General features: G+C 43.3%; 2 protein-coding genes across 3 annotated transcripts in view; one reads left to right on the top strand and one right to left on the bottom strand.

The window, feature by feature from the left end:
- The window catches only part of TADA1 (transcriptional adaptor 1), an 18,524-nt gene extending 7,146 nt beyond the window's left edge, over positions 1–11,378 (top strand). Inside the window, exons 4-8 of the mRNA XM_008051446.2 lie at positions 4,106–4,203; positions 6,116–6,325; positions 7,558–7,709; positions 9,581–9,743; positions 10,173–11,378. Of these exons, the coding sequence (XP_008049637.1) occupies positions 4,106–4,203; positions 6,116–6,325; positions 7,558–7,709; positions 9,581–9,743; positions 10,173–10,325 (776 nt within the window). The 3' untranslated portion in view covers positions 10,326–11,378. The remainder of the gene's footprint in view (positions 1–4,105; positions 4,204–6,115; positions 6,326–7,557; positions 7,710–9,580; positions 9,744–10,172) is intronic.
- A 1,755-nt stretch (positions 11,379–13,133) lies between these two features.
- Positions 13,134–26,673, bottom strand: POGK (pogo transposable element derived with KRAB domain). Of its 2 annotated transcripts, XM_021709326.1 has the most exons (5): positions 26,542–26,673; positions 21,150–21,276; positions 20,004–20,111; positions 17,105–18,580; positions 13,134–14,984 (listed from the first exon to the last, which is right to left on the bottom strand). In XM_021709326.1, exons 1-4 carry the CDS (start codon positions 26,671–26,673, stop codon positions 17,118–17,120), a joined length of 1,830 nt encoding a protein of 609 aa, XP_021565001.1. In that variant the 3' UTR covers positions 13,134–14,984; positions 17,105–17,117. The 2 variants fall into 2 exon arrangements, with proteins under 2 accessions (XP_021565001.1, XP_021565002.1); XM_021709327.1 differs by lacking the exon at positions 26,542–26,673 and having other exon boundaries at positions 17,105–18,589; positions 21,150–21,679.
- Positions 26,674–27,066: the final 393 nt, after the last annotated feature.

Genomic DNA, 27,066 nt, shown 5'->3' with positions numbered 1-27,066 from the left:
CCGCAGCCTCGACCTGCTGGGCTCTGGCGATCCTTCCGCCTCAGCCTTCCAAATAGCCGGTATTACAGGCATGCGCTACCATGCCCGGCTGATTTTTTGATTTATTGTAGAGATGAGGTCTCACCGCCCAGGTGGGTCTCGAACCCGCGGGCTCAGGCAATCCACTCACCTCAGCCTCCTAAAGGCACGGGATTACAGGATGAGCCACCAAGCTCGGCTCTAGACCTTACTTTTTAGGTAGGTATATTGTAAAATGCCACATAGTCAAGAGAAAAGTGGGATGGTCAGAAATAAAACCCCTCGTTGGTAGGGGTCGAGGAACTTGGATTCAAATTTAGGTTTTGCCACCTGCCTACATAATACAGTTAATCACTTGGGCATTCTTAGCTTTCACCGTTATAAAATAGGTACAGTAATATCTACACTGTAGGATTATAAAAAAGCAGATGAAAAAACTTGTAAAAAAATGCTTCTAAAAGTAAACAATGCCATATAAATATGATGTATGGGTGACTGATTTAAGTTAGATTAAAAACCTTTGAAATTCTTGAATGTTTGCTAGTGGCTATTTAAAAATGAATGAGGGGGGAGGGGCACACCTTATCAACAAGGGTACCTGCATAAACAACATTTATATACCTAACCCTGAATTGTACCCCACATCTTTAAAATAAAAATTAAATGAATAAATAAATGAAGGAGCACCCCATTTAGATTTTGTGAGTATATTTCTTCATCAAACAAAAATTTATTTCCTCAAAATGAAATTATTATTTGTTAGATGATTTCTATTCAAAGTAAAATACAGTTCTTTGCACTTAATGATTTTGGGTGGGTGCTTTTCTATTTTTCTGAATAGGTAGGAAAGATAACTTTATTGTGTCACTACTGCATGCTAGACACTTCACATGCATACTCTTTAACCTTCACACCAATTCTGCAGGGGAGGTGTTCACCTCTTTATAGATTAGGAAACAAACTTCAGAGAAGAGAAAACAAAAGAAAACAGAAACTTGCCAGAGGCCACCCAGCTAGTAAGTAGAAGTGTGGGATCAAAACTGAAATCTGGGTGCTGCTACGAAGCCTTCCTCTTGCTAATGCTGGTCCCTTCCTTGCTCTGCCTCCTCGTCCTGAGCATCTTTGAGAAGCCTTGAGCTTTGAGTCTGTAGGCTGCTCCTTTGCATCACTCCCTGAAGGTTCATACATCTTTTCTGTCACACCCTAGTATTAGTTCCATTGATCAGGAATAGATTTCTGTGGAAATCGCCTAAGACTGGCTGGCCTTATCAGTGATGGAGAAGAGGACTTGCCTTCCCAAACAGTTCTTTTTCAACTGAAGAACTGAGAATGTTTTTTCAAAGCTTTAAAAACTTTTCTTTCCGGCCTGGCTTGGTGGCTGAGCCTGTAATCCCAGCACTTTGGGAAGCCGAGGTGAGTGGATTGCCTGAGCCCACCTCAGCATAACCAGGAGCTGGGACTAAAGGCATGCTCCACCACAACAGGCTTATTTTTTATTATGTGTAGAGACAAGGTCTCAATAGGTTGTCCAGGATGGTCTTGAACTCCTGTCCTAAAGCGATCATCCGCTTTGGACTCATAAAGAGCAAGATCTTGTCTCAAAAAAAAGAAAGAAAGAAAGAAAGAAAATTAAATACATTGGTGAGACCTTATCTCTACAATAAAATAAAAAATTTAGTTAGGTGTGATAATGCATGCCTGCAGTTCCGGCTACTTGGAAGGCTGAGGCAGAAGGATGGCTGGAGCCCAGCAGGTTGATGCTGGGGTGGCCATGAGTGTACCACTGCACTCTAGCCTGGACGACAGAGTGAGACTCCAACTCACCAAAACAAACAAACAAACAAACAAACCAAAAAAAAACCTTTTCTTTCCAAAACTATCAGAATGGTAGAAACATTTTATTATGACAATGGGTGATTTTTCTTCTTTCTTAAAAATTTTTTGGGTCTTTTTTTTCAAGTGTATTATAATGAGTGTGTGTTTCTTTGATTTTCTTTAATTAAACAATATATGTTCATGATTTTTAAAAGCTCAATCATACAGAAGTTTTATATGATTAAAAAGCATTTCCCACCCCCTGACCTCTTCCTGAAGGCAACTGCTTTTGTTTTTTGTTCTTCTGGTGAGAACTCCAGGTCCCTCATAGTTGCTTAAATCTGTTTCTGGCTTTGTTGATTTTAGACATCTGTCTCTTGATTGTTCTCTATTCTTTGAGATTTTCAATTTTCTCAATTCTTATCTTTTAGCCTTTTTGTTTTTTTGAGTGGGAGTCTCACTTTGCCATCCAGACTGTAGTGCAGTGGCATGGTCACGGCTCACTGCAGCCTTGACCTCCTGGGCTTAGGCGATCCTTTTGCCTCAGCCTCCCAGGTAACTGGGATTATAGGCACACACCACCATGCCCAGCTAATTTTTTATTTTTTTGTAGAGACAGGGTCTTGCTGTGTTGCCCAGGCTGGTCTCAGACTCCTGGGCTCAAGCAGTCTTCCCACCTCAGCTTCCCAAAGTTGTGGGATTATAGGTGTGAGCCACTGTGCCCAGCCTAGCCTTTCTGTTTAATGCATCCTTTAATTCAGCAATTTTTGTAGCATCTTCTTGTGTTACAGATACATACCTTCTCAACTTTTCTAAGGATACCAAACTGTATCCAAGTCCTTTTGCATTTCCTCTCTAGGACTTCTGTTTAGCTTGGTCTTTCTTGTTGTGTTATAAAGTATCATCAGATGTCTGAAAATTCTTTGTTGTGTTTTTCATATTTGAAAATGAAGCATAAAACCTGGAGATTTGCTTTAGAGTAAGCTGGCGGGAAGCCATATGTTGAACTGGGGTCCCCCAGATACCATTATGCAGAGAGCTTTGCTCTAGGGTGCCAGCATCCATGCCTACTACCTTAGTAAGTCCCAGAAATGTTCAGTTTAACTAGAGAAGTGTCCTCCTTTCCCTCCCTACCTTCCTCACCCCCCCCCTTTTAGAAACACCCTGCTTTGTGTCATTCTGTGTGTGGGAGTGAGCAGGGTTGCCTTTGTGGGTATGTGAACTGAGTTGCACAGAAGGGCCTGCACTTGATGTGGTGCTCTACCGTCATTGTCCTAAATTCTTAATTTTCGAACACTGGCCCCCACTCTTTTATTGTGTACTGAGCCCAGTCCTAGGGGTGAGGGAAGGGGTTTGCGTGGATGATTTCAGAATATAGACATTTGGCTGGCCAATTTTGGGAGGCTAAGGCAGGAGGATCGCTTGAGGCCAGGAGTTTGAGACCAGACTGGACCACATAACAAGACCCCATCTCTATAGAAAAATACAAAACTTAGTCGGTGTGGTGGCATGCATCTATTGTCCCAGCCACTCGGGAGGATTAGTGAAGAAGATCACTTGAGCCCAGGAGTTTGAGGCTGCTATGAGCTACAATGTCACCACTACACTCCTGCCTGGATGACAGAGCAAAACCTTATCTAAAAAAAAAAAGAATATAGACTTTTCATTAAGCCTTATTGGCCTCCTACTGATTCCACTGCACTCACAATCTCCAAATCCAGATTCTTCATGGGTTTCTACCAGGCAGGCCAACGTGCTTCTGCCTCACTTGCACCTTTGCCTAGCCTAGGTCACAGCTTCTGGGTGTCTTGTCTGCTTTATATGTCTGCATCCTTTTAGTCCAGCCTAGATGTTTGTGGAGGTCTCTTATTGTTGGCCACTTGTTTTCCTTGGTGTCTGTGTTGGGCCATTTACCTTCCTTTCCTCTCTATTTTAGTAAGGTCTTGGAGGAGAGAGGAGATAAATGCATGTGCTCAGTTCATTAATTTGACCAGCAAATTCTGTCCTACTTTTATAATAATAATACTACTAATAAACAAAACATCTGATAAACATTAATAAGAAACAGTTTGTCTTGCTAAAATTTTTTTTGGTTATAGCTAGAAAAAGTACTTTGAGAGAATTTATAATTTTGTTTAGAGAAGTAGAGAATATTTGAATTTAAACATTTATTATTTATTTTTCTTGAGCATTCTTTAGCCCAGAATGAAAACAAACTTTGCAGTTATTAATTGTCATTATTTTCACTTATGGTTATTTTTCTGTCTCATAGAGGGTGCTGGATCTTTGCCCTGGCCGGGAGGTTCTGCAGCCAAACCTGGAAAACCCAAGGGAAAGAAAAAGCTTTCGTCTGTTCGTCAGAAATTTGATGTAGGTTGTTCTCTGATAGATTTAGATAATGACTGAGGGAAGAGCTGATGTGAATATTAAAATACTGGTGGTAGACTTGAAAAAAGGGGTCATGATTTGGGAGAAAAGGGTTTCAAGGATTGTGAATCCTAGGTGTCTGAATTCTTATAATTCTTGTTTGCTATGGCTTAACTATTAATATTATCACTAGTACCTAATGCTTTTTCAGATAGTCAAAGCTATGCCTTTGTTCTTTCTCTTCTGGAATATTTTTTTTTTGAATGAATAATGTTCTCACATTGAGACATCTATTCCTGGAGTGCTCTAGCAGGATCCTGGTGATGCCCAGCTGGGCCTTCAGCCTCTCAGGGACCAGTAGAGATGTTGTGAAGGCATTTTAGCTACAAAATGTGTAAACATTTCAGAATAAATTGCTTTTTTCAGGTTATCTCTAGGGGAAAAGGTTTCCCAAAAGTCACCTTTTTATACGTTTGACTGGATATTGATAGCTTTATTGATTAATACCAACATTTATTTCCTATTGCTCTATGCTTTATATTAGTAATAACCAATCTGGAGGGCTCCAGAGAGGCTGCCTGGTTTAAAAAGGCATATTCAATCTAAAACAGTTTATACTTGGAAAATGGAGAAATAACATTTTTGTAAGATAAGCTTTTAACAGAGACAAACTATCTTCACTACAAAATCTTGTTTGTTGGCCTAAGGAGAAGATACCAGGACATACCTCCCAGTGGTGATGAAGAATACAAGTGAGCTTACAGAGTCAGAGGAAGGCTCAGATTTTAGGAATGAAAAAAGATTGAGAAAAACTTTTATTTTTTTTACTTTTGTTATTTTTTCCGGTCAGTAGGGTGGTGTGTGTGTGTGTGTGTGTGTGTGTGTGTGTGTGTGTGTGTGTGTGTGTGTCTCTGTGTCCAAGAAAGATGATTATTATAAGGTATTGATGGGCATGATTACAGAGGCTAGGTCCCACAATTAGTCATCTGCAAGCTGGAGACCAGGAGGGCCAGTGGTGTAGTTCAGACACCTGCAAGCCAGAAGGCGGATTGTGTAGATTCCTTTCCGGTCTGAAGGCCTGAGGAGGAGGAACACCCATGGCAGGAGAAGGTCCGTGTCCTAGCTTAAGCAGTCAGAGGAGCAGGAATCCAGTCTTCCTTCTTTTTGTTCTGTTTGGGTGTTTAGTGGGTTGGCAGATTGTGGAGACAAAAGTAACTCCATCTTTGATGCTAATCTGCCATGTTGACTTCTGATGATCCCCAACCCTGTGAATGCCTCCTGGTTTCTACTTTATTTACTTTCCCTACTGTAAGAACAAAGCAACCTTGATGTTGTCACACAAATTATAGGCTATGGATGCATGTAGCATTCTTGCCCGAGAAAAACTGTTTTAAACAGTGTAACTGTATCTTGAGTAGGTTCTGTGTTGAAAGGTAAATAGAAAATAACAGCAATTAAATAGTTACACTACACAGCATGATCTTAGACTATTTACTAGATCTGTCATATTGGCTAGCTAGTAATTGAAGCATTAATTGTTATGTTTGTACTTCTAGAATCTACTTACTAAAGTTATACTTAAAATGCTCTGACTTGCTTGAATATAGTTTTGTATCTTCTTCCTAATTGTTATTTTTAGCACAGGACCCTGCATTCTGTGGTCACCAAGGTTTTCATTGAATAGAATAAACTGCTGTGTATGCTATCCTTATTCTCCTTAATTCATGTCTTTGTTATTACCATTTAATGGGTGTGAATCTGTGACTGGGCACAAATTATTGTTATTATTTTTAAAATCCTTATAGTATAGTTTTAGTGCGATTTTTGTAGGATCTCAAGTTTAATGCATGTGTTACTTTCATTTGTGTCTTACCTGCCACTTTAATGAATAATTTTGAAGTTTTCTTCCACATAGCATAGATTCCAGCCTCAAAACCCCCTCTCAGGAGCCCAGCAGTTTGTGGCAAAGGATCCCCAAGATGATGACGACTTGAAACTGTGTTCCCACACAATGATGCTTCCCACTCGGGGCCAACTGGAAGGGAGAATGATAGTGACTGCGTATGAGCATGGACTGGACAATGTCACTGAGGAGGCCGTTTCAGCTGTTGTCTATGCAGTGGAGGTTGGTTTGCTGTTGGCAAAAATAATTTTACAGATTGACTGTGACAAGCTTGTGCATGTTGTTTAAAGTTGATATCGCAAGAAAAGAACCAGATGTCACTCTGATTTCACCGGACTATCATTGTTGCAGTTGTTTTCTTTTAAGAAGAGAAAGACATCACCATCCAAATAATTGCTTCCAGTTAGTAGACTAAGCTTTTCAAAAAAGGTTAATTATGGCATAACACTTCTGTTTGATCTCATGTTTAATCTGTCAACAAGGGAACAGTTTTTAAGGAAAGAAATGAGATCACAAATCCTAAAGATTAAAGACACTTGTGTTTGCTGTGGTACAGCATTTAGAGGGCAATAGACTTGGCATCTGAACAGTGGAATTCTTTTCTCACTCAGCACACTATTCCACTCATGCATTCATTGTATCCATTTAGTTACTTGACACAATATTCCTTGGGGTCTGTAGTGCACAGATGCTGTCAGGTGACACTGGGTAATTCCTTTCCATTTTCCTCATCTGTACCCGAAAAATAACAATAGCTGTCTCAGGAGGTTATAAACATTAAATGAATTCTGGTGCAAACTCATTCTAAAGAATACAACAATGTCTTGATATAAGCCAGTCTCTTTGGTATAATTGAAACACTTGCCTGATCCTGGATCCCCTGTTAATAATGGTAGGCTGGGACTAGTTCTCTATTTTTACATTTTCCAGCCTTTTCTTATATACTTGGCTCTCATAAAAATGAAGAGAAATCAAGTAGTACTTAATTTTTTGTGTGTTTATTTCCTATATATCTGCTATTTATGACTTTTGAGAGAACCAAGTTTCTTTGCATGCAAAGATTTTGGTAGATTGCTTGTTGTCCCATTTGAAACCAAGTTTCAAGTCTCATGCCTCTTTTTAAAAAAATTTACTTGTTTTTGTACTTTTATCTTATTTAAAGTGATCTAAAAATCATTTTTGAGAGAGAGAAGCCAATTTAGAGATGTAAAAACTTTGAAAATAAATTTCATGTAGAGCAATTAAATAAAAATAAGCACATCCCACTCTTTACTATACCTTCCTTCTCCCCTGGTGTGTCTCTGTGGCTCTTTAGTTAACATTCATTTGATTCTAGCATGTACTAACCTATTCTACATCTCCATCTAAATGTCAATAAACATTTTTTGGTTGATGGAAGTTTTATGATTCATTTTTAGAGAGATCATGCAATTTTTCTTTTCTTGTTTTTACAGAATCACCTTAAAGATATCCTGACATCAGTTGTGTCAAGAAGAAAAGCATATCGGTTACGCGATGGCCATTTTAAATATGCCTTTGGTAGTAATGTAACCCCACAGCCATACCTGAAGAATAGTGTAGTAGCTTACAACAACTTAATAGAAAGGTAAATACAGTTTCTTGTGATTTTTGTTCCACCCTTTGGTAGTTGGTTTCACTACTCTTAGACTGACTACTGTCAAACAGTTGATTATTGTGTTTGACACAGTACAATTTTATTTTCTTTAGTCTTATCCTTGCATGATGCCTAGTGAATTATTTTGATGCTTTTTAAAATCAGAAGTGAAGTTCCAGAGTTTGGCACCTGCATGTGGATATAATGAGATTGTGCCCTTCATTTTCTGAGGTGGAGTGGCATCCTGATGGCTCTTGATGGTACCTGCCTTGCAAGGGAAGTGGACCTGCTTCCAGTCAGAAGCATAGCCTGTGATTGTTAGTGAAGGCTGTTTCTTGATGGAGGAGGGAGAGGAGTGGCAGATGTTTCTCCAGGTCGTCTGGCTCTTGTAGCTCAAGATAGTGGCCTGTACCTGGTGTCATCAGATTGCCTTTGGTGTCCTGCTGTGTAGACCTTTCTCTCATTTCATCTCTGGAATTCCTGTGTCCTCACACCATTGAGGGTTCACGACCTCTCTTATGTCAAGTCACCCCTTGTAGACAGTCTGGATTACCTTCATCTATGTGGTCTTCCTTACCTTTCTACCTCCCTTTCTCCATTCTCCCACCCCCCACCACCATTTGGTCTGAATTGTAATCCTTTGGGAAAGAAAAAAACATTAATATAAGTGACTGAGTTTTCTTTGATTGTATCTGGTTAGTTGGGAAAAAGAGAGGTAAAGAAAACAGGGAGATGCAAGTTCAGAGAGAAAAGTATGTTTGGGAGGACTGGCAGGGGTGATGGTGGTGAAGAAATAACAGGAAGGGAAGACAGGGTGCGGGTAGGAAAGCCAAGGGTTGGACAAGGCAGACAGTGTTGGCACCACACGTGGGAGGCTGTACCCCAGTGCCCATCTCCTGGCTCTGAAGACCTCTGTATAGGGTCACAGACCCATATTCGCTTAAACTAGGTTCACTATTTCAATTGCCATATGTGGTGATTTGTTGTCTAAATCTCATTCAGGCATACCTGTTTGGGTTTCTTTGTTTTCATTTGTAAATCATTCTTCTCCAGAAAAAAAAAAAAAAAAAAACCAAACCAAAAACTTGTCTCCTTGTAGTGGGTGATATTGGGAGCAGTGTCTGACCCTGGTGGGACCCCGAGCACTCTACACTGCTGGCCAGTCCCCGTGAGGGCTGTGGCCTCTCGGCTGCTTGCTGCTCTGATTTTGTCCAGTGCTTCAGTCTCACGCTAACATTCCTCTGTGCTCTCCTCTGAGCTGTGGCCTCTTGTTTTACCTGTGTGTGTGCTCCTCAGAGTTGTGTAGGTGATCCCCTGCTATGTAAGGATGTAGAAACCATGCCGGACTCCTCAGCTTGTATTGTGTCTGGGCTCTATTTTGGGAAATTGGCAAGGCTGGGTTAATTTTCTCCACCCTCCATGTTTGTCTGGTGCTTCTTCTGTGCTGTATCATCTTCTCTTGCTGTTGATTTCTGAGCCTGTTGTCTCTATTATCATTCACCTTCCTCTCCAAGTTACTTGTTTTTAATTTCATATTCCTTTAGTTAAGATCTGTTAGCTTTTTCAACTGGAAGCCCTTTGAGGACTGCAAACAATTTTGGTTCGGATACTGAGCTAAGTCAGTATTTTAGCATTTTGAAGGAAGGAGGATCAATGTAGTTGCATTCCATTTGTTTCCAGTTTGATAGATGGGCTGCCTTTTAACATTAAATTTAGAGACTGTGCATGTATGCACTAGTATATATTGAATGGATTTCTAATTCTATTAAAGAATTAAAAAAAATTCTAGCAGGCCACTCCTACTCTGCTGGTTGGTTCAGTTGTCTTCATACCGGAAATATTTCTGTATCTTCATTTTTCAGCCCTCCAGCTTTTTCTGCTCCCTGTGTGGGTCAGAACCCAGCGTCCCACCCGCCCCCTGATGATGCAGAGCAGCAGGCTGCGCTCTTGCTGGCGTGCTCTGGGGACACTCTGCCTGCGTCTTTGCCTCCAGTGAACATGTACGACCTTTTTGAAGCTTTGCAGGTAACTCTTGGCTCCTTAAAGTTTATCTAGATTTACGGAGAGATTCAACAATTCTTCAAGTCTGCAAAGATATTCACTAGTTGTTTCTACTTCTAGGTCTGGGGTTTTTCAGTTTTTATTGGTTGTTTTTAAAGTCATTAATATGAGCTCATTTTTCAGCTATTGAGCCCAGGAGTCCTTCCTAATTTTCCTCCCCCATCTTCTACCTCCCCAGTGAAAGACAAGACAAAAACATCCCCTTGTTCCTTTATTCCTATTTCAGAACCTTGTTATCTTCTTGTTTCCTGATTTGGGATTCATTAGCTTCTTCTGACATAGTTTAGGGGTTGTATGTATATCTTGTAGGGATAAACCCTACTTATACTTTAGTAGACTTATTTTTCCAACAAATAAAGTAAAATTGGGAACATGCTCATTTTTGGATCCCAGGTACACCGGGAAGTCATTCCTACCCATACCGTCTATGCCCTTAACATCGAAAGGATCATCATGAAGCTCTGGCACCCAAATCACGAAGAGCTACAGCAGGACAAAGTCCACCGCCAGCGCCTGGCAGCCAAGGAAGGACTTCTGCTATGCTAAATTAGGATTGGAGGGTGTGGGGCCCTCACCATATTCTTTGGTTATTGAAAATTGAATGTTTTTTGGGTCCACATTTCAAGGCTGAAATGTATAGTGTATATATAACTTTTCCTATGGAAATGTGACCGTTGAGTACATTTTGTGTTGCTACTGTGAAGCCATTCATATAAATCTTTGATAATGACCCATATCTCTGTATGTATGTGTTCCCAGTGGTGGGAGAAGGCACAGTAAAGCTCTGTGCCTGGAAGGAGATATTTAGGCACCTGAGGCTTAGTGTCCTCTGGTCTGCATGTAAGATAGATGACATTCTAGAACAAAGAAACTGTTATAACTTAGTCCTCATGATCAGCAGGACATCCATGTGTTCAGTGACATCATATATTCTGTATCTAAAAGTCTAAAATTTCTGCCTTTCTCCAGAAGAATTGTGCTCTTGCATTTTGGTTGAAATAACTTGCAGTGTTAAAAACCAGATATCTTCTTTAGTAACCAGTTTAATTTCTAACAGCTACAGGTAGCCTCCGAATGAGTCATCATTACAACTCTACAGAAAATATAATGTGGAAATGCTGTGCTGTTAGACAAAACAAAGCCCTTTGCATTTAAAACTAAAATAAAAATAAGCAAAACTCTTGGAATGCAATTAAACTTATAAAAATGTCTTCCCATAATGCAAGTTTTTTTAGTCAATATGCCCACAGACTTTGATTGGCAAGTTAATCTATGAATTATTCCTATAGAATGTGTTATAAGGAATTTATACACTTGGATTTATACTTGGTAATTTACCTATTCTTATGAAATATCGATTTCTGTCCTTTCAAGTGATAAAGTAAAATTAATTTATATGCGACAGTGTTATTGATAACTTTGTTTTTTGAGATATGCTTCTTTTTACTCAAGAGATAGTGTTGATGGATGAATTAGAATGTATAGATGGTCTGCATAGGTCTAAATAATGTATGTATAGTATGTATATATGGTCCACATATCTGGATGTGTATTTGATTTTGTACTTTAAATGTGACAAATAAACATTTTGGGAGAAAACTTTCTTGTTGTTTACTAAAGTAAACGTGAGGAATACTACCGTCTACAGAATATGAAAGGCCCTGTTTTATAAGATCCTGGCAGAGACTTTTCAAAAGAATGTATTAGATGAGAGAGATGAAAAAGCAGGTTCCCATAAGGTATGCCCTTTCTTTTGTGATGTGTAGATTAAGACTAAAAAAAAGAAATCAGCAGTTAAGTTTCAGTCCTTGACACTATCCCTTTAGAGTTTTAGGTGAGGTAACATTTAAGAATTTGTAGGGGTTGGAAGAATTTGAGCTGACACTCATTTATGAATGTAGTGGTTTGTTTGGACTGCCTGTACACCTGGCAGTGCTGTGCAGGGAGTATGTTGGAGTTCATGAGTTCCACAGGTGGAGAGGCAGCCAAGACCTGGCCATGTCCTGCTGCCATTACAGTGGCAGGCCCTGGAAGGGTCAGTGTAGCACAGAGGAAACTCCAAACAGGAAAATTCCTCGCTACTCTCTAGGGCCTGGCCTAAATTCTTAGAGTCATCTACCCACCTGGTGGAACCACAGACCGTGAGGACTCCCTTTGCCTCTTATATTTCTGGTCTACACTCTAAACTGTGTTCTCCCTGCCAGTTTTCTCAAATTATTTTCTAAAGTGGAGAGATGAGATTGAGGACAGGGCAGGAAGGTAGAGTAATATTTAGCATTTTCAAGAGAGCCCCTGAAAGATTTAATTCTTCTGCCTAAGGCTGGCTCCGCCTCTAACACCACTGCCAGCTTAGGGATTCTGAGTGCAGTGTCTTCTATAACTAGGTAAAAAAAATCCTGAGTACTTATTACCAAGCATCGTTTAGAAAAATAATTATTTCAGTGAGGTAAAAAGCTGTTAGAAACCAGATAATTTCAGACTTAGAATAAAGCTTATTTTTCCTGCTGGAATTCAATCAGTTGTCTTCTAGCTACAGGTGTCCGTGCAAAACCAGGCTTGATAAGGCCTGCTTTACTGTCAGGCAGGTGGTGGGCTAATTTAGTACATTCTTATCACCTTTATCACCCGCTGCTGTGATCAACCAAGCACACAGCTCCTCAAACACTGTTCCATTGCCTGAGGTAACTGGGATGTTCCCGGATTATCTTCTAAATGGTTACCTTTGACCACAGATAAATGCCTGTGTCTGTCCACTCTTTAATTCATCCTCCAATACCTCCTGGAGGAAGAGTAAGGTAAAGGAAGCTTAGTGTAGGGGTCAGAGCTGGAGTGGGAACCCCACAGAGTGGCTCAGCATTTAATTCTGGTGGTTTAAAAAGGAAAAATATCATCTCGATTATTCTTGGAGAGCAAACGACTTATTTTCTTGAGTCTATGGGCACAGTAGATTGTCAGGACTGATTTTACTGAAAGCACACAACTAAAGCACACAACATAAACTCCGAGTTTATCATGCTTTCTTAAGTTATTTTCTGTCCATCAACTTGTTAGCATGTTTTCACTCGTTTTAAAGTCATGTCCGTTTATGGAGTTCCTTCATGTGTTTTGGTAATTGAGCATCTAAAACATGATTGATTGAATCAGAGATATTTACACCAGACCCGCACCACATATTTTCTTCCCTTTGTCTTCAGAGACATCCATATTATACAGCATCCCCCTGAACACTTTATCTGATTATCAAAAGTGTGATATATGGGTACCAAGTTGGATGGAAAATAAAGTGTCACCAATAGTTTGGAATGTAACTTTTCGCAATGCTAACAGGTAATTAAATAAAGCCACCATAGCCTATTGTCTTTATTATCAAAGTTTATTGTTGGGGTCAGTTCCTATCTACTAAGGAGTACAACTATGTCTCAATATGTGCTATAGAAATTCTAGGGAAATAGCCGTTCTGCAAAATAGTTGTACTGGGGCTCTGTTAGGCATAGATCATAATTAAGTCAGTGGAACAATGAGCCCAGAAAAACCCTGACAGTACAACCATCACTCTAGGAAAGTTCCAGTGCTATGCAACCTGTAAGGCATCATCTCTCGGCTGATGATGAGACTCACGGAGGTGTTGGTGGAGTGAAACAGGAGAACCCATTTTCTACTCTTCTTGGCAGGATATCTATGGCTCCAAGGCAGGAACCCAAAATTAGGTCTTATAAAATCTCTTAAGCTCCCAAAGCAAGAAAAATAAGACACAAAGAAGAAAGGACCAGCAATTACAACAGTGGATGAAAAATTAGGTAGAATCAGAAGGAATGGAAACATCTGGAATGGAAAGCTGGGTTTACAATGCCATTTGAGATGACCAAGAATACAGTACAGATAAAACCAAACGGGGAAATAATTCAAATGTTAAAAGTCATTCAGATACTAGAGGTTAAGTGAGGAAAACTGGTTTACAAAGATCAGAAAGGTGAGTCACTAACAGGAAAATTAGTACCTGAGTAGAAATAGGTGTTTCGAGATGCCAAGAACAGTTTAATATACAGGTGAGCTGAGTACGGGAAGGAAAAGTGGTTATGGCAGCCTGTTATCCAGATCTGACATTGGAATGACATTACTAGCAATGGCTTTGTCTAGGAGGTTCTGGCCTATCTTCTGTAGCACAGATAGCTTTGAAGGAATGTTTTCATAACACTCGACTTCTGTGGGAATGCAAATCACTATGGTGTAAAAACTCAATGACCTCCTACCTATTCCTGCAGGACAGATTAGAAGTCTAGAAACAGCTGTGGCAAAAGGTCCAAACCCTCCCTCTGCCCCGTGATAAAAATATTAAAGAAATTAACAAAACAAGTATCAGATGAGTCAATGGGCCATGTACCATGTTAACAGCAGGTAATTTATAATGACTTCTTCTGCAGGCAGCCTGAGAAATAGAAGAGCTTGTGTACTAAGTCCTGTCCTATCATTAAATATAATAACGAAAAAAATAGGGCCATTAAACGAGGCCCTAAAAAGGTCTAGCTGCCAACCAGATTGGGAAGATAAATAAAACAGCATAGTTTATTTTAACCTATATCTTCCACACTAACCTAGTTTGTCTATAGAAAAGCCATCTGCTGGCACCAGGCCAGTATGTCTTAATTTTGTTATTATCATTAGTATCTCATTTTTCCAAAAGAGGAAATGTGTAAGTAGCAGGTGTATATAAGTGACACATTTCTACAAAGCCTTCTCTGTAGTCTTGACCTGGGTAGGGACAAGGTCTACTTTTGGAAGCATTTTCAAAGGCAGAATAAAACTTGAGGCTTTCTTCACAGAAGGGACAACACTGGAGTTGTGCCCATATGATGCATCTCTTGTTGGTGTTGAACAATGGTCTCTTCGCCAGGAAATACCTTGTTCATTCATATTTACAGGTTTCTTTTGATGGACAGATGGAGTAACTTCCAAAACAAGAAGTAGGTCAGAAGCAGTTTCTTTTCCAATCATGTCTCTGGTGAAATGAAGGGTCCTCGGCTTTTCTGACACCTTGGGTGTGGGGCAGGGTGGGCCGCGTTCCAGGATGGGAAGCCCAGGCTGCTGTCCGGACCCGGGCTGGTCAGAGCCCAGGGCCTCTTCCTGCTATTACCTGTGCATCCTACTTTCAGGAACCATCTTCTTGAGGCTTTTCCTCCCCAGCTGTTTCAATCACAGTTCCATTTGCTAGAAAACAGAGAGAACCTAATTGTGAATGAACCCTTGAATTTTTGGATCTCTTAAGACAATTTTTATTTTCTTGAGTCAGTTTCTCACTCTTGTCCCCCAGGCTGGAGTACAGTGGCACAATCACAGCTCACCACAATATCAATCTCTTGGGCTCAGGTGATCCTTCTGCCTCAGCCTCCTGAATAGTTGGAACAAGTGTGTACCACATGCCCAGCTAATTTTTGGAGTTTTTAAAATAAAGTTGAGGACTTGCTATGTTGCCCAGGCTGGTCTCAAACTCCTGGGCTCAAGCAGTCCTCCCACCTCCACCTCCCAAATTGCTGGGATTACAGGTGAGCCACCCTACCTGGCCTCAGATCTCTTAAAACTTTTAACAAACACACTAATCCCATTAGTCAGATTTCCATGTCTGTCAACTCCCATCACTTCCTCAGCAGCTGGACAGAGAATGCAGGCAGCCTGGAAGAGCAAAGTTCCCAACTGCAGTGGGACCTAAATGCCGACATTCACGGCTACAGCTCAGCAGGGCTTTTTCTCCTTTCCTTTTGTGGCAGTTTTTAACCTAGTCCCTGAAGTAGTAAATAGCTTAGAAAATTAAAAATGCACAAAAATATTATTCAACAAGGAGATGGAAAAAGCAAAAGGTAACTAAGAAAAGGATAAAAACTCACTGTAATTCAAAATTTGATATCCACTGGAAGCAGTATAAGAAAAGGTCAGCAGAAAAGGGAAGCTGAATTCGTGGGGTTTCTTAAAGAGAAGGGGACATGGGAGGAAAAGAAAACAATTTTGGTGATTTTGAACATACATGTAAGAACTTCTTGCTCCACTGTAATTCCAGGGATCCCAAAATTACAATGGGGTTCAGTGACATGAGTACAATTTGATTTGGGGGCGAGGAAGGAGATGTCTTTCTTTGAAACACAGACGGACTTTTACAGCATGAACTGGGAGAAAGATTTCCATTAACATTTCATTTGGAGAAAAAAGCAAGGAGAACGGAAATGCATAATTACACTTTTTAAGAAAGAAAAAGAATATATTGAGATGGTTTCAGGTCCTCTGTAAAGGGGATGGCTTCTTTCTTCATGTAATACAGCAAGTGTAAGAACAAATCAACTTACAATGAGGGAAACAGGAATGACAAGGAAAGGAGCTGTTGTTCTCCGTTTCCCTACTGTACATGGTCAGTCTCCTCCTCTCTGGAGGATGGGTGCTGTGGGGGCTGTGGGCTCATGTCATCAGTGCTGTCTCTGTTAGGCCCCCACTCCCTGTTTCCTTTATGGCTGCTCCTCTTCCATACCCAACTTCCAGGTGTTTTATATTCAGTTGTCAAACTTTGCTCACTGGAGTCCTAGATATGTTCTCTGTATGTATATATATATATTTTTTTTTTTTTGGTGCAAAGACTCAGTTTAAAAATACCTTCCCCCATACATCTGCTGACTCCAAGAAATTATCATCATTGCCCACTCCATGTGAAGGTCATTGTGAGACTAAGATAATGTTAAGACCCTTGAGCTCCCTGGGAAAAAGCAAGCAAAAGCTATTTATTTTTATTTCCCTGGTGGGCATGCTGGAGACCACCCCAGGACTGAGATCTGAGGCCCAGAAGACATCGTACTGATGGCACACTCTGCTCTTCCTCATATCAAGAGTCCTGCAGGCCAGCAAAAGTAAGTACGACTGTCCGAAGCATACCTGGCATACATACTGGCCCTACATGTTAAGCACAATCTACAGGGGAAAGAAAAAAGCTGGCTTTTCAGACAAAGCTTTGTGTGAACCGAGCAATGTCAGACTATGCTCCTTCAGGCTCAAATAATTTTCTTCAACCTTACAGCTCTCAGATGAAATGTTCTGGCATCTCACTCTTGTTCATTTTAGATATTATACAAGTGGTTCTGGGTTCAGGCCACAAAGCAAAATACACACAAAGTCAGCCAAGCAATAAAGTTTCACATAAAGGAGAAAATGCTGCAGGCTTGTGATCTACATGACTGCACTGCAGGATCTAAGAGAACTTGAAAACAAATATAACGGAAAGAGAAAAGGAGTTGCAGAACACCAATGCATCAACCAACAAAGGTGCTGGAGGTCTGCTCCTGAGTGGTTACCTGTACTCGGCCTTTAGTTGCCCACAGTCATGGCTTCAGCATCATATTCTTTTGGTGGTTCACCTCCTCCTGGCAACTCACTCTCAATTTCCCACAGAACGTCATCTTCCTCCTCCAAGTTACTGGAGATGTGGCACTTCTTGAACCCTTGGACAATGGACTCGCTTGAGATGCTATTCCACGCGACCATGACCCACTCCAGGAAAAGGCCCAGGGGTGGCTTCTTGGCATTCCCAGTTGGGCTCAGGGCCAGGTTCCCAGCCAGAAGCCAGTTGGAGTACTGGGCCCGCACGCTGTCATTCAGCGGTTTGTAGACCACCACATCCAGCACCTGGAGCTGCGAGGTCAGACCCCCAGGGATGATCACCATGTCGGTGTTCATGCTCTCCATGGAGTTCTTCACAGAGTCGGTGGCATGGCCCCGGAAGCCGTTCAAGATCAGCATCCCTCGCTGCTTGGGCACTGCCCCAGTCCTCCGTCTCCACACTACTTCCAGCCAGTCCTGCATCAGGTCCTCAGTCATCCACCCGTACCGGTGACAGCGGATTTCCATCCCACTGGGAAACTTTCCAGGAGGGATATACGTTCCTCTTAAAATGATGTATGGAGGTAATTTCCTCCCATCAGCCAAGACGCCAAGCATTGCTGTGATTTTCAGTTTTTCCCTGCCTGGTGTCTTCACCAAGACAGGCTTTTCGCCCTGGTTGTCGACAGTCACCCGAGACGGCACCTCTAAACAAATTGGCGTCTCATCTGCATTGCCCATCTGAGCCACCTCGTAGTCATGTGCCCTGCGCAGAGCCAGAACACTCCGCTGGTAAGTGACGAGCTTCTCAGTCAGGTCTTCTGGCAGGTGCTGAGGCACTGGCACTTTATGCCTCAGAGACAGGTCATATCTTCTCATCATTCTTCGGCACCAACCCAAGCTTGCCTTGAACCCTTTCTCTGGAATATTCATCTCCTGGGCGATTTCGAGAGCCTTCAGCTGCATGGCCTCCCTGGTGATGGGGTCCCCTTTGGCCTGCATGTATCTGACGTATTCGGCCACCCGCTGGTCCACCAGAGCAAATCTCCCGTTCTTGGGGCCTCGGAATGCCCGCCGCATGGCATGGGCGTTCTGGAGCTGCGGCTTTACCTTGCGCCAGTCTCTAACGTTTTTCTCCAACACCCCAAACTGCTTGGCGGCTTGGCAGTTGTTGGTGCTCTCAGCATACTCTACCACCATGAGCTTGAAGCCTGCGTCGTAACTGCGGCGCATGCCCCGGCTGAACTGGAACTTCCCAGCTATGTCGTCAGCCGAGAGGTCATACCCTGGGAAGCCCATTGCCATGTAGAAGGGGTACCCCTCACTCCACTCCGGCAGCTCTGCGATGTCTCGAGGCAAACGGAGACCGAGGCTGTCTAGGTGCTGGGGCTGAGGAAACTGCGAGGTGGGGTTCACTGGGCTCGCCCACTCTGAAGGCTTCACATCAGATTCTTCATTTTCTGGGAGGCAAACAGGGAGGAGCAGAAACAATGCCAGTAAACAAAATGCTTATGTCCTGGTTTTTTGGGTTGCAATGCCAGGATTACCTTAATCTGAGGTTCACCAGAAGTAGTAACTTGAATAACAGGTAACACTGCCTAAATCCTTATCCCTATGCCAGTTTACATGGATCACCCATATCAGATCTCTCCATCACTGTGTGTGTCACTGTTCCTTCTTTGCAGATGAGAAAAGGGAGTCTAAGTGGCAGAGCTAGGAACTCAACATAGTCATCAAGCTTGGACAAAATGATTTGGGGCCATGTTTGGGTTTAAATAATTTTTATATGAATGAGAAGCCAAATGCAACCCTTATTACTACACAATATTAGAGAGATTCATATGCATCATGGGCTGAATCACATCCCTTGAATCAAGAAATCCTGTAACAAAAACCACACTTAGCAAAGTTAAGCTTATTTAAGGCAGAAAATTTGTTTTTGCACACCAATGATAGAATTGCGTTTCATTGTATGTTTATATTTAGAAGGTGGTCACAGAAGCTGAAAATAAAATGCCATCAGTTGGAGGATCTATCATTATGTGCATTTACAAAGAAAAAAAAGCTACTAATTAAGCCATGACACACATTGATTTTAAGAAGCATTCTCAATTTCAGAGATGGTAAAGCAGTAGGGGAATAAAACCTATTTTAGAGTGAATGAAATATGGCATTTTTCAGCCAGTTGGCTCATGCATGTGATCCCAGTATTTTGGGAGGCCAAGGCAGAAGGATCACCTGAGGCCAGGAGTTTGAGGTCAGCCTGGGCAACAAAGCAAGATCCTGTCTCTACAATAAAATAAAATAAAATTGGAAATATGGCATGTTAAACTCTTACCTTTAGAGAAAAATATTTTGGCTGGCTGGAAGTTATGGTATATTTATTTGCCTGCTATCCTACTAACCATTTTTCTTGATAAAGGACTAGGTGCCTTTCAGATGCATTTGCTCAAATGTGTACTAAGGCAGCTACTGCTCTTTCTATTCAGGATGAAGTGGACAGGAAGTCAGGTAACTCAGGAAGTATGTGCCTCTCGCGACTCCTCAGTTTGTAGAGGCATACACTGCACAACTGAGGTGGCCCCATTCACCCAGGATGGATGCTGATCCAAATGCTGTACAAGTCTCATTTTATTTTGTCCACACAGAGGGTCACACATCACACCTTATTACCCAGAGCTGACAGAGGAGGAAGTGGAGGCTCAGAGGGGAAAGAATTTGCCTGAGGCCACACAGCACTGAAAAGAGGGAGATTTTTAAACTTAAAAGCCCGCTGTCTTTCTATTTCACAATTAAATACCCCACAGAATGTACACAGAAACTGAATGCTCCCATCTGATGGTTGGATGCTGGACAGATGTTGGATCGGCTTACTCGCAGTATCTGCAAAGGTGCCTCCATGGAGCTGCCACTCGTCAGAATTCTGAGACTCCTCCTCCCCTTCCAGGCGGGTGATCATGTCTGGCTTAGGGAATGGGAATTCTGTTTACAGGAAATAAAACAGGCAACAGCTGGGTGTTACTGCCTGGAGCACTACCAAAATAAATACTTTATAATACTTAAGAAGCACCCTCCCATCCTTATGAAAGACCAGGCGAAAAGGCTCAGGTGTACTTACAGAAAAATATGAGGGAAGATAAGTCTGTCCAAGGGAATGTGTGGATCTCTACTAATGAGGGGTGGTACTAGCAACCACACAAGAACTGCATGTAGCTGGGCAGTGGGTGGCTGCAGCTACTGATTCAGTGAACATGTAGACACCTGTCTGAGCAAACTGGAAAATTCCTCTAAATGGCTACATTCTGCTGATAAGATGAATGATATCAATGTAGTGAGGGAAACAAACATTTTGGGGGGTATGTCCCCCAGCTCTTGAGGCTGACAGGGTAACAATGAGGCCTGCCTTCCCTCCTAAGGAAAAACAAGGCACAGGCCCAGATCCTCTGCACCATTTCTAAGGTTGTGTGTGTTTTTTAAAAAATGCAGCTGGGCACAGTGGCTCATGCCTGTAACCCCAGCACTTTGAGAGGTGGAGGCAAGAGGATTGCCTGAGCCAGGGATGTAAAACCAGCCTGGGCAACTTGGCGAGACCTCATCTCTATAATAAATCAAAACATTAGCCAGACGTGGTGGTACATGACTATAGTTCCAGTTACTTGAAAGCTGAGGAGGAAAGACCACCTGAGCCCACAGGTTGAGGCTGCAGTGACCATGAGCATGCCACTGCACTCCAGCCTGAGCGACAGAGAGACTCTGACCCAAAAATAAAAATAAAAATAAAAAATGCAAATGCCTGGGCTGAATCCTCCTTCAGTTCTGAGAGGTAACATGAGTTGCTGAGTAGAGGACACAATATTTGTATACTGTCCAATTCAGAAATAGGAAATTAAACGGGCAGACATGGAGGAAGCATAGTCCAAGTTTAGGAGAGAGGGATGTTGGATACACCGAAGAAAAGAGATGTGGAAACAATTCTCTGGGCTCAGAGTTTCCAGGAAACAAAGGAAAACAAAGCTTTACCCAGGGACAGGACAGTTTCATAATTCATCCTCATGACTTCCCGGTAGAGGGCCTTTTGTTGCTCCGTCAAAACTTCCCACTCCTCATCGGAAAAATATATGGCCACCTCATCAAATAGGGCCGGCACCTGGAACAGGGAATAGGCCTTTCTCAATGACGAATAGGCACGTGCAGATACAGACTTTCAGAGTGGACTGGATCTTACAGACAACCTGGCTCAGCCCTTCCTCTCGCAGATCAGGCGAGGCACTGGCCCAGGCTGTCCATATTCATGTGGTCCTGGAGGCAAGCGAGGGCACGAGTATGGTCCTTCTGGACCCTGCCACGTTCTTCCTTCATTACTGCGGCTACCACCCTCAGTTCACAAATAAGGAAAGCAGCACCTTGAGAAGAAAACTCCCTGCTGTCCATCTGCCTGGGAGACACTGGATGTCATAGCCTCATGTACTGCAGTGACAGCTGCTCACAGCTCACCCCTGACCCTAGAGAAGAAACTCACCTGCACCCATCCCTACCCACACCCTCTGCCCTCAATGAACCTCTGTCCAGGGCAGGGTGAGGTGGGTTTGTACATTCAAATAAGATTATAGCTCTCGATGGGATCTTCATGGTTTTCCCAGGCACTCCCTCTCCAAGGATACTAACCCAAGGGCTTGACTAGGAACCCAAAGAGATCCAGGGAGGAGCCAGTGAGAGAAGGGGATTTTCCAATCCACAAGAGCATGAGGAGGAGGAGGAGAGGGAGGAAGAGGAGGAGGAGGAGAGAAGGGCTAATTAGAGCTTAATTTATATAATGACGTGACAGTTTGTTTTGATCCCAGACCAGGTAGGCAGAAAGCCCTAAGGACTGTGCTCTTTCCCTGCCCTGCTTCCTCACTCCCCTTCCCTGCCCCCAGCAGAGGGACAACGACTCAGTAGCTGAAGGTGGCTCAGTCACCCAAGCCTACCTCCTTTGTTTTTTAAATAATTTGCTTTTACTTTTCCTATGTTTTTTTTCTTTCAGTCATTAAAAATCCTGCTCTAAAGCTCATCATATTTTGTGAATGCCGGTTACTGTGCATTCTTGCCTTCAATGCTACTTCCAAAAGCTGCATCTTGGACCTGGGTGAACATGGTCCTGTTTTCCTCAGCTTCAAAAATAGCATCAGGATAGCCGGCTGAATCTCCGGGTGTCGCGACACCATCAGCCACTCAGCTACACTGGCCCTTACTCCCTCACCCCAGGACACACACTTATTCTCTGCCCATGCCCACAGCACCTTGTGCTTAGGGATCATGTGTTAGGAAAGGACCTGCTAACGGCTTCATTTATTCCCCCCCAACAACCCTGTGGTGGAGCAGAGACATCCCCATTTAATCAAGGAGGAGATGGGCTCAGAGAGGTCTCATTTCCAAGCTAACGTTGCATAGCCAATACATGGCAGGGCTGCAGTTTGAACCCAGCACTGCCTGACACCAAGGCTTCAGTGACACGGAGAGCAGAGCTGCCTCCCTGACGGTACAGCTGGACTCTCTCCAACCTCCATGCTCTGCCTGTTCTCAGCTTCTTGAAGCTCTCTGAACAAACCATTCCTGATGCCCCTACACCTTGGCCTGTGTTCTCTCTGGTCCTCAGAGGGCCTCCCCCAACTCTTGGCCTGTTTGACGCCCGGCCATCTTCCAAGACTCAGCCCAGACATCCTGCTCCTGGGAAGCCCACCCTGTCCTGTGCTATGGGGTGCTGCAGTTTTCTTTCTTTCAGTTTGTCTCTCCCTCCTGGAGAACACGAGCTTACTGACGGAAGAACCTGTGCTCACTCCTTGTTTCTCTAAGCTTAGGATACTTCCTGTAGCTAGCAGTCACTTAAAAAGGTGTTTTCTGAGCCAGGTGCCTATAATCCCAGCTACTCAGGAGGCTGAGGAGAGAGGGTCACTTGAGGCCAGGAGCTGAAAATCAACAGGCGACAGAGTGAGACCCCGTCTCTAAAAAAATAAATAAGTAACAATAAAACAAAATGTGTTTTCGAGTAAATGATCTAAGTAAACCTTCTCTGAGTTTCCCTTCTCTTGTTCCATTTGGAATAGTTTCAAAGAGTCATTAAATTTTACCTGTCACAAAACCAAGCCTACTCTTTTTGAGTAAGCATGGACAAAAATCCCTTAGTGTGAAACAGCAGGAGGTGAAAATGAATTGCTCGTCAGGCTTTCCTCTGACTTCGCGACCTGGTAAGCCAGTCAGCTCAGGAATTTTCCACCTCACTCCCTTCCCACTTCCCAGGCTTTAAACAACTCTCTCTTTGGCCTTTTTTTCTCCCTAGGATGTTCCACATCTAGGCCATACCTATTTATAGTCCCTTTCCCTTTGCTGATAAAATGGGAATAGGACTGGCCATGCCTGTCATTTCAGAGGGGCTATCAATACTCTTAGGGGGCAGCACATTTTTGGTCTGGTCACAACATCAGGTGTCAGGAGCCCTGAAGCTGTGAGAGGAAGGCTGGAGGCTGGTGCGGGCTTTATCTCCCATTTATGACCGAGCAGGATCTTCAAACAAGCCCACATTATGCTCTGGAGGCACAGTGCAGTGGCTTAGAAATTCTCCTCACAGCAAGCCTCTGTGAGAATTGAGCAAGCCTTCAGCCAGGCCCCGCTGCGCAGGCCTCCCCTTACTCCACAGAGCCCTTTTATCTAGCCGAACACAGCAGAAGGTAAACAGGGCCAGCCAGTGTAAAACCCTGAAGCCAGGCAGTCTGCGTACCACCTCCAGACACCCTTTGCTGGCCTTGCAGGTAGGGGCCCTCAATCCTTGCCCTCCTCCCTTCCCTCAGAAGATCAAGGACTCACTGGATAGGTATACTTCCTTTAGCTTGTGTGTACTGCCATGCTCTGCTGGGGAAGGTGGCATTCCAAGGCTTATCTCGAAGGGTAACTTGTAAAGCGTTTATACACTGCACAGCCTTACTGAAGCCTTATAACCACCCAGTAAAGATGGCAGGGATCCAAGGAGACTGAGTTTGTACGCTACACTGATGGAGTGCCTGCTACGTGCCAGGCACTCCCTCACATAAATATATTCTCTCACTGAATCCTTTAAACAAACTAGGGTTATGAGAATCATTACCTCCTTTTTATGGGTAAGGAAACAGAGTGGTTAAGTAACACGCCCAAGGACACAGAGCTAGAAAGTCTGATTCCAAAGCTAACCTTTCTTAACAGTCCACTTAGGCCTTGGCATGTGGCTGTGGACAGCCTGAGGCCTCCCTTAGAAAGGTGGGCTAAGGACTCCTTCCTCAGAGCTAAGAGCTCAAACCCCTCCTGCAGCATACTACATCCTCCTGGCTAACCCTGGCTCCAAGCCTGGCCTTCTTCTGCAGCTATGTCCCCTTCCACTCCCTGCCAGTGCATTCGCTAGAGCTGTCCTCTTGCCTGGAGGGCAAACCCCCTTCCTTCCCTTGGCTGATTCCACTGGTGACTAAGATACCATTCAAAGTACATTTTTTTTTCTTTTTCCTACTTGAAATTATATTTCATGCCAATTCCAAAATTAGGAATTTTATTCTAATATGGATCACAGTTCTTAGGCTTGAAAAGCTTTTATTGATCACCCTGACATAATTCTCCACAACCAAAATACATTATTTAAAAAACAGATTCAACTCTTTTCTTCTCCTAGTTTAATGCTCCAAAGCAAGGTTTCTCAACTTCAGCACAAATGACATTTTGGGCCAGATAATTGTTTGTTGTGTGTGTGCAGAGGGGCCATCCTGTGCACTATAATGTTCAGTAGCATCCCTGGCTTCTACTCACTAGATGCCAGTAGGATTTCACACTCCCCATCCCAAGTTATGACAACCAAGTGTCTCCAGATATTGTCAAAAGTCCAGGGACAGAGAAAGGGGGACAAAATTGTTCACTGCTCAAGGTTTTGTCCAGGAAGTCCCTTGCAGTCTCCAGCCTAAATGAGATGTTCCCTCCCTTATCTCCACCACCACACCCTGCACACTGTACTCACTATTATTTATGTTTACTTCTCTGTATTGCTTACAAGACTAGGAGCTCCATGAAGGCATGAGCCCAGCACTGTGCTCAGCAACTGTGGATGGACGGCAGACTGCCTGGAGGCCACGAATGCCCAATCCCTAGTCCAGCAAGCTGCTGGGCTCCCTCCTTCAGCTCCTCTGGTCACTTCCTTCTTCCCCAGCCCAAGCATGGTATTCACTTTGCTCCTTCCCCATCATTCAACACAGTCACGTTTTCTGCATCTGTTTTCCAAAGTCCTCTACTCCATTGGATGTTCTGGGTAAACCAATTTAGCCTCAAAGCCCAGGATTTCTGCTCCCTTGGGGCCTTGCTCCAGGCATGGGCCTGACTCCTGCCTGGATCAGAATTGGGAAGAAGGACATGGTGGGTAAAGAACACTGAAGAGACAAAGGTAGCATGGCCTCCATCACCAGGGTGGTGAACCCAGAGCCTGGGTTCATAGCTTTTGATTTTTTTATTGAGGCATAGCACACACAGAGTAAAACACATTACTTTGAAGGATATACTTCAGGGACCTGTGTTGAAGAACAAATGTCAGTGTACATGTATTCTCTTGGAGCAAAGCAGATAAGCTTTCTGCACCCCAGTCCCCTCATGTGGGGTGGGAGTGGGGGCTGGACTGAACAATTTGGAAGTACCTTGGTTCTAGGGATAGGGACTCTTCTTGGAAACAAAGGATATTATGTTTATTGATCATGTTTATACTCAGTAGAAATCTAAGCAGAGAAAAGGAATGCAGTTTGTTGCTTATTTACAACACTTACTGTTCATGCCTAATTACCAGGAAATCCAGGAACTACTGTGAATATCTACAACATAACTATAACTATCTGTTGTGTTTATAGTTGTGTAAGCGTACTTCTACCACACTATCCTGGGTGTGCATGCTACAACTTCTTCCCTGCTGCCTACCATGTCAATCCAGGACAGCTGGACAGGCCCTTCCCCTGTGTGGACTACGACAAAAGGCACTCAGGCACAACCACCTGCCTAACCTGCCCTCCTGTCAGCTCAATGATTCCAGTCTTACTTAACGTAGTTTCCTTCCACCAGCAATAAATTAGCAAACAACTATTTGGTGCCTACAATATGCCTGGCATCCAGCAGAAGACATGGGGAATGAGAGAGACACTGTCTTGGCTTCCAGGTCTTCCAACCTAAGGATGACAAGATGCATGACTGAAGGGACTGTTCCCATAACCACCTCCTCCACTCTGTGCACTGCCTTTTAAAGCCACAGGGCTCTTTTCTCAGGAATGCAAACACACCGGGCTGGGCTATTTTTGCTTCCCACATCTGCCTGAGGAGGAGACTTGGAGAAGGCTCCCAAGGCCTGCCGCTCAGGGCTGTGTGAACTCCACACCTCCTCACTTACCCATCCGCCCTCTGAGCAGATCCGTACTTTCTGCATATCTGCGGGGCCATCCTCCAGTTCCCGGCTCTGAATCTCTTCTTCCTCTTCCTCTACTTTCAGGTTCAAATTGAGAGGGTAGGTTGTGGACTCCATCTCTGCAAACAAGAGTCAGTTCAGAAAACCAGGTGTCAGTGTGACCTCTCCAAAGCCTGTAGTGGGGCAGGCACAGCCAAACACAAACCTCTTTAGCCCCAAGCACTGTTCTGGCTGGAAGAGGGAAGGGAACAGTCAGCCAGGAAGCTAGAAGGTGACATGTTTAATTATGATAAGAGGGGCTGTGGGTAGATAAGTATCTGGCTGCCTTCAAATATTTAAAAAGCTATCTGCAGAAGAGAAACCAGGCTGGCTTTTAGAGACCGAAGGGCAGAACTGAGGCCAGTGGGTAAACATTCCGGGAAGAGGTTTTAAACAGTGCACTGAAAGGCAGTATGTTTGTCACAGCCAGTGCCACCCTAACAGGAATCAGAGGCGGGGGAGGCGTGCTGA

Source organism: Carlito syrichta, unplaced genomic scaffold (assembly GCF_000164805.1).
Source record: "Carlito syrichta isolate Samal-C Ts95f unplaced genomic scaffold, Tarsius_syrichta-2.0.1 Scaffold173424, whole genome shotgun sequence".
Lineage (NCBI taxonomy): Eukaryota > Metazoa > Chordata > Mammalia > Primates > Tarsiidae > Carlito > Carlito syrichta.
This window is presented reverse-complemented; position numbering and strand designations above follow the sequence as displayed.

What these genes read in the sequence shown, in the direction of transcription:
- POGK (XM_021709326.1), bottom strand. Translation starts at nt 26,673, where the DNA reads ATGGAGTCCACAACCTACCCTCTCAATTTGAACCTGAAAGTAGAGGAA. An exon ending in TGAAACTGTCCTGTCCCTGG is followed by an intron (nt 20,112 to 21,149) that starts GTAAAGCTTTGT and finishes TCCTGTAAACAG; the next exon opens with AATTCCCATTCCCTAAGCCA. An exon ending in CACCTTTGCAGATACTGCGA is followed by an intron (nt 18,581 to 20,003) that starts GTAAGCCGATCC and finishes CAGAAAATGAAG; the next exon opens with AATCTGATGTGAAGCCTTCA.